Source organism: Gekko japonicus, unplaced genomic scaffold (assembly GCF_001447785.1).
Source record: "Gekko japonicus isolate JY-2015 unplaced genomic scaffold, Gekko_japonicus_V1.1 scaffold4055, whole genome shotgun sequence".
In the NCBI taxonomy this organism is placed as follows: domain Eukaryota; kingdom Metazoa; phylum Chordata; class Lepidosauria; order Squamata; family Gekkonidae; genus Gekko; species Gekko japonicus.
Window position 1 is genome coordinate 91472 of NW_015173261.1, and position 7307 is coordinate 98778.

At 48.9% G+C, this 7307-nt stretch overlaps 1 protein-coding gene across 1 annotated transcript in view; it reads left to right on the forward strand.

Moving 5' to 3' along the window:
- The window catches only part of LOC107120165 (cytochrome P450 2C5-like), a gene marked incomplete at its 3' end in the record, with an annotated part of 43656 nt that overhangs the window by 26055 nt on the left and 10294 nt on the right, over nt 1-7307 (forward strand). Inside the window, exons 4-5 of the mRNA XM_015422812.1 lie at nt 1374-1534; nt 5146-5322. Coding sequence (XP_015278298.1) covers nt 1374-1534; nt 5146-5322 — 338 coding nt within the window. The remainder of the gene's footprint in view (nt 1-1373; nt 1535-5145; nt 5323-7307) is intronic.

Below are 7307 nucleotides of genomic sequence, written 5' to 3' on the forward strand. Positions count from 1 at the left end.
AAGATGAGTTCCAGGCTCACCTGGAAGCTGGCAATCCTAGCTATAGTGGCAGGTTTTAGGTAGAATACTTTGTATGTCCTGAAACTGGAAGTAGAATAATAGAATCACGGAGTTGAAAAGGGCCATACAGGTCATCTAGTCCAACCCCCTGCTCAATGCAGGATCAACCTAGAGCACCCCTGACAACCAGGGCTATTTTTGGGCAGGAACACACAGGAACGGAGTTCCGGCTGGCTCCCAAGTTGGCCACGCCCAGCAGGAACTCATTAGCATAATAGGCCACACCCAACAGCAGAAACGCATTAGGATTGGCTACAATTAGGGGTGTGTGGCCTAACATGCAAAAGGCCCTGGGTTTTGACAACAAACAAGGTAAAGAGAATAAGAAGCAAAAGGTGGGTGTGGCTGGATGAGCACATGTCTGGTAACATGGGGGTGTGGCCCAGCTGTGGCCCAATATGCGAATGAGCTGTGCTGTCAGGGTGTGGCCTAATATGCTAATCAGTTCCTGCTGCTGAGTATGACCTATTATGGTAATTAGTTCCTGCTGGGCTTTTTCTACAAAAAAAGCCCTGCTGACAAGTGTTTGTCCAGCCGATGCTTCAAGACGGCCAGGGAGGGGGAGCTCACCACCTCCCGAGGCAGCTGATTCCACTGCTGCACAACTCGGACTGTCAAAGGGTTTTCTCTGATATCCAGCCGGGACCTTCCCGCCTTTAATTTAGACCCATGATTGCAAGTCCTCTCCTCCGCTGCCAAGAGGAACAGCTCCCTGCCCTCCTCTAAGGGACAGCCCTTCAAGTGCTTCAAGTGAGCAATCGTGTGCCTCCTCAGCCTCCTCTTCTCCAAACTTAACAGTCCCAAGCAAAGTTCCCTCTAAGCTCTAGAGTCCTGTGAGCAAAAATTCTACTTTGTGAGCTACCGGCATTAAAGTTGTGAGCAGGTGATTTGGCTACTGCATAAGTTAGTGTGTCCTGAGCGGAGACAAAACTGTGTGAGCTGGAGGCTAAAGAACTGTGAGCTAGCTCACACTAACTCAGCTTAGAGGGAACACTGGTCCCAACAGTCCCTCAGCCTTTCCTCCTAGGCCCCTGATCTTCCTCATCGCTTTCCTCTGCACCCTCTCGGTTTTGCCCACATCCTTTTTGAAGCGAGGCCTCCAGAACTGCACACACAAGACTCCAGGTGCAGCCTGACCAACACAGTGCACAGTGGGTCCATCACATCTTGCGATGTCTTCTATTAGAGAAACCTGACTTCCGTTAGAAAAAGAGATCCTCGGAGTCCTCAGTGGCCTTTCCCTGACCTAATGAAACCCCAGGACAGCAAAGCAGAATGGATCTAAATAGGGCTGCAAAAACTTTTATTTGCAGGGCAGCCGATCGACCCTTCGTTGCTCATCAGAAATTCCGTCTCCAACGTGATGTGCGCGGTGGCTTTCGGGCACCGCTTTTCTGTGGATGATGAAGAATTCGTCAAGCTGGTCAATGCGGTTATGTACAGCTTGAGTTTTGCGGCCAGCTTCTTTCATGGGGTGAGTAATTTGCTAGAAGTCCCTTTTCCCTCTACCCCGCACTGCACCTTTAATGGCTATTAGTCTACATGGGTCTCAGTCTGGTGCAGTCGTTTGGTGTAGTGGTTAGGAGCGTGCACTCTAATCTTGGAGATCAGGGAGAACTGGGTTTGATTCCCCATGCCTCCACATGCAGCTGCTGGTGTGACCTTGGGTCAGTCACAAGTTCTCTCAGAGCGGTTCTCTCAGGAGCAGTTCTCGAAAGAGCTCTCTGAGCCCCACCTACCTCACAGGGTGTCTGTTGTGGGGAAGAGAACGGAAAAAGATTGTAAGCCGCTCTGAGACTCCAAGTGAAGGATGGGGTATAATCCCAAACTCTTCCTCCTCCTCTTGTTGATGATATTCTTTGGCGTGCAATCCAATCACTCCTGAAATGAGAGTCCTTCCGTTGTAAGCCAGTGGCTTATAACTATGTAGTGTGGTGTACAGCCAGTGTGGTGTAGTGGTTAAGAATGCTGGACTATATCTGGGAGACTTATAGGGGTCATTTCGTAGAAAAAGAGGTGCAGGAGCTCATTAGCATAACTCATTAACATAATTTATTTGCATATGCCACACCCCCTGACATCACCGGAAGTGTGTCAGAAGGCAACACCCACCGCTCAGGCTCCACTGGACTGTTTTGGATTGCTAGCTATTGGGGGGTGGAGGAACGTGCAGATCTGCCCTCGCAGAGGAGGGAGAGCTTGTACCTGAATAAAACTTGGTCTTAAAAGTGCCACTGGACTGTTTTGGACCAGGGGGCCGGGGGGGGAGCTCTGCAACTTACCTGGCTGCTTCTTGCTCTGACTGAGGGCTGCTGGGGGCAGGGGGTGGGGCTTGTTGCATGTGCCCGCCCCCTGGGCTCTTTACTGCCGGAGCTCTGCTCCTGTGCGCTCCTGCAGGAAATGACCCCTGCTTGAGTTCAAATCAAAAGAAAACGCACGTTCACTTTGCAATTGGAACCAGGATCCAATACCTAGAAAAATGTGTTGAATGTAACATGAGGATTATTCAATTTATTTTTTAAAAAAGTAAAATGTAGAAGAAGAGTTGAAGAGCCGATTTTTATACCCTGCTTTTCAGTACCTGAAGGAGCCTCCAGTTTGGTGAAGTGGTTAGAAGCGTGGATTCTAATCTGGGAGAACTGGGTTTGATTCCCCACTCTGCCACAGGCAGCTGCTGGTGTGACCTTGGATCAGTCACAAATTCACTCAGAGCTGTTCTCTCAGGAGCAGTTCTCCAAAGAGCTCTCTCAGCCCCACCTACCTCACAGGGTGTCTGTTGTGGGGAGGGGAAGGGAAAGGAGATGAGAAGCCGCTCTGAGACTCCTTCGGGTAGTCATTATTTGCTGACATGGCACCCCAAGCCCCTCTGGCTGTGAAGAGAAAAAAGGCACTCCCTTCTCCTAACATGATGCATCCAATTTCCATCTCCACATCTACCTTTGTCTGAAACCCTGGCAATGGTCAGCCCTGTAACTTTTCACCTCCTTCTCTCCAACCTCCTGAGAAAGTTGGTCCCGTGTACAGCCAGTCCTGTTTTCACCTTTGGAATTTTGACACAGTGTGGTGGGTGCAGCCACAAAAGGGCTGCCACAAAATGGCCGCCACAGGAGGTGGACCCAGGCACAAAACGGCCACCACAGGAGGTGGACCCAGGCACAAAATGGCCACCACAAGAGGTGGACCCAGGCACAAAATGGCCGCCACAGGAGGTGGACCCAGGCACAAAACGGCCACCACAGGAGGTGGACCCAGGCACAAAACGGCCACCACAGGAGGTGGACCCAGGCACAAAATGGCCGACGCAGCTCACCTTCAGTCACACAGCGAAGCTCCTTGTACTGGGGTGGCAGCTGCTGCCAAAGCAACGTCTTTAAAAGTCTGCACAGCCAATCAAATCTCCAATGGCCAGTCAATGGTCTTGCGGGGCAAAAGCCCCACCCGGTCCCACTCACTTTCTGAAAAAGACTCGGTGGGCCCCGGAAACATGTTGGCAGTGGCCATGGCACCCACGGTTAGACTGTTGGGGACCAAGGCTCCCTCTAAGCCATGGAGACTTGTGAGCAAAAATCCTACTTTGTGAGCTCCTGGCATTAAAGTCGTGAGCGTGAGTCGTGGCTGCTGCATAAATGAGTTTGCTCTGGAGCCCTCCTTCCTGATCGAAGACAAAAATGTGTGAACCCGGGGCTAAAAAACTGTGAGCTGGCTCACACTAACTCGGCTTAGAGGGAACACTGTTGGGGACCCCTGCCCTAAGGCATTCTAAGCGGCAGAATGCCTTACAGCCCACCTTCTGAAACTGCCTCTAATCTGGAGATCATTCGTAATTTTGAGACGGCTCCAGCCCCCACTTGGAGATTGACAACCTAGAGACTGTTCATGTGTCTCCACTGCGTCATCCAATGCTTCTCTGAGGCCCACCTGTCTCTCAATGAAACTGGAATGAATATACTAGGCCTCTTGTGTAACATAATCCGATATGATGGATTATGGATAATTGGAATCATAGAATGTACAGAGCTGGAAGGGATCCCAAGGGTCATCTAGTCCAGCCCCTTGCCCAACACAGGACATTCACTGCTCCCCTCCCCCAAAATTAATATATTCTTCAAATGATGGAAGAGTAGTGATGGTCAAAATAAAGAAACAAAACACATAGACTGTAATAGTAAACATATATGCGCCAAATCAGAATCCAGAACCATTTTTCAGAGATCTTCAAGAAGTATTAACATCAAATGTCTGGAAAAAATCTTTGCATTATTGGTGATTTTAATGCAGTGGTTGACCCCAAAATAGACAGGAAAACCCACAATGGAAGAAAGAAAACAGGCATGATCATACCCAAGACCTTTTTATATATAAAGCAGAAGAGTATAACTTAATAGATGCCTGGAGAACCAGAAATATTGAAAAGAAAGACTATACCTACTATTCATTTAAAAACATTTTTAAAGGCATGTGCTCCTTTAAACAGAGTGGCGTGCTGTAGTTGACTAATTTCTGCACTGAGCAAGGGGGTTGGAGTAGGTGACCTCTAGGATACCTTCTAACTCTGTGCCAAGGAACTGGTCTCCTTGAAGAGAGTTTTTCTCCCTAAGTGTTAGCTTTCTTGACTATAGAAGTCATCACCCCCACCTGCCGGCTTGCTCTCAGAATTGTGGCTTAGGCTGGCAGAAGCGATTAACTTGCAGCAGCTTTCATCTAAAGTAGTCGACAGCTTGCAGTTTAGAGATCTATCCTGGTAACAGTTTTCTATTGGTTAAATGGCTTTTCTTTCTGCACTGAGAACTTCACCCCACCAGAAAGAAATTTGCCCCACAAGCCAGGAGATCATGGCTACAGGCCTAACTCTGTTCTATGCCCAGAGGAAGGCAAAAAAACCCCCACTGACCCAGAGGAACATTCCTTCCTAATCCCAAGGTGGTGATTAGTATTACCCTGGGCATGTAAGAAAGGGCCACCAGAGCTGGGGACTGGCTCATCCCTCCCTCCCCTCCCTCTCATGATCTGCCTGAAGGTGCATGAACCATTTTCTTAACCCTCTCATGGTAGTGACTGAATTTTACTTTCCTCTTCTATCTGCAGCTGTATGAAATTCTCCCCAGGCTAATGAAACATCTCCCGGGGCCTCACCAGACGACCCTGGTCTGCACAGAGGCTGTGCTTTCCTTTGCCCGGAAGGAGATAGAGCTCCACAAGGAGCAGCAGACGATACACGAGCCACAGGACTTCATTGATTACTATCTGTTTCAGATGGAAAAGGTAAGGGTAGGCTCTGTCTGTCTGGTGTCGTGGTTAAGTGCGCGGACTCTAATCTGGGAGAACCGGGTTTGATTCCCCCCTTCTCCACTTGCACCTGCTGGATGACCTTGGGCAAGCCGTAGTTCTGATAAGAGCTGTTCTTGATAAAGAGTGGTCTCTGTCAAGAGCTCTCTCAGCCCCACCTACCTCACAGGGTGTCTCTTGTGGGGAGGGGAAGGGAAAGGAGTTTGTAAGCCGCTCTGAGACTCCTTTGGGTAGTGAAGGGTGGGGTATAAATCCAATCTCCTCTTCTTCTTCCTCTGTGAAGGTGGTACACACATTTTCTAGATAAATAGACACATGAAACTGCCCTATACCCTTGGTCCATCTAAGTCAGTATCATCAGGTCTTTTAACTGGAGATGCCGGGGATTGAACCTGGGACCTTCTGCATGCCAGGCAGATCCTCTACCACTGAGCCACAGCCCCTCTTTACAGCTCTCCAGGGTCTCAGGCTGAGGTTTTTTTTAACTGAAGATGCCGGGGATTGAACCTGGGACCTCCTGCATGCCAGGCAGAGGCTCTTCCACTGAGTCACAGCCCCTCTTTACAGCTCTGCAGGGTCTCAGGCGGAGGTCTTTCCCATCACCTCCTGCCCATTCCTTTGAACTGGAGATGCCGGGGATTGAACCCGGGACCTCCTGCATGCCAGGCAGAGGCTCTTCCACTGAGCCACAGCCTCTCTTTACAGCTCTCCAGGGTCTCAGGCGAAGGTCTTTCCCATCACCTCCTGCCTGGTCCTTTTCACTGGAGATGCCAGAGATTGAACCTGGGACTTCCTGCATGCCATGGTCCCTGCATGCAGGATTCCCAACATGCTGCCTCTGGATGCTATGGTGCCTGCCAGTACTTCCCCTGGCACCTGCTGAGCTTTTCAGAAAGTAGGCAGGGCCACTGTAAGGCAAGGATCGTTATTGGCTGCCCTCAAACAAATGAAAGGGGCTTCCATGGCTGCAATTGAAGCTGCAGCCTCTGGAGGATCGGGAGGACTATTAGGCACCCAGGCCTGTGGTTCCTTTTCCCCTTTTCCTCCCCCCCTTCTCTTCCCTCTCTTTGAAGAAGAAAACGAGATTGGATTTATACTCCGCCCATCAGTACCCAAAGGAGTCTCAGAGCATCTTACAATCTCCTTTCCCTTCCCCTCCCCATGATCGACACCCTGTGAGGTAGGTGGGGCTGAGATAACTCTCTCAAGAACTGCCTTTGAGAGAACAGCTCTGAGAGAACTTGTGACTGATCCAAGGTCACACCAGCAGCTGCATGTGAAGGAGTGGGGAATCAAACCTGATTCTCCCAGATTAGAGTCCGCACTCTTAACCACTACACCAAAGGGGCTCTCAGTTTCCTTCCTTCCTTCCTTCCTTCCTTCCTTCCTTCCTTCCATCTATAAAGGATTAAAGGATCCCTTCTTCAGGAATGCATTTTTGTTTTCAATTATATTTTGGCCTTTCTGCAAAGCTACGCCAAACATAAAGGTATGAGGTTGGATCCTGCCAATTCATTTTGGCAGTGGTGGTACAATATAGCTTTTTTGTTGTTGTTAAGGCAGAGACTCTTTGCACCAGAGGACAATGTCACATGTAGCAGAGTGGATCCATGGGATTCCACCTGTTTTCATGAAGTGGATCCCAATCATTGCTGTGCCCTATGTATTATTATTTACAGTTTTTACCATATACTCCAACTGAAAAAAAGAGGTAGTGATGTCAGTGAATGGTGACCTGTATAATTAGTGCACCCTGATTGAACAAAGCTTCCCATCTTGATATAGAAAAGTATGCCTGGGGAAAATACCCTCACATTTTCATTCTTGGGACATCCTAATTGACTTGTCTAGTAGAAAACATTTTTGTGCATTCAGTTTAAAAACCAATTAAGTTAAGGGAAAACACACATTCCTTTCAGAACCCTCAATGAGGCTTCTAGGAGATTTTTTTTTTTTTTTTT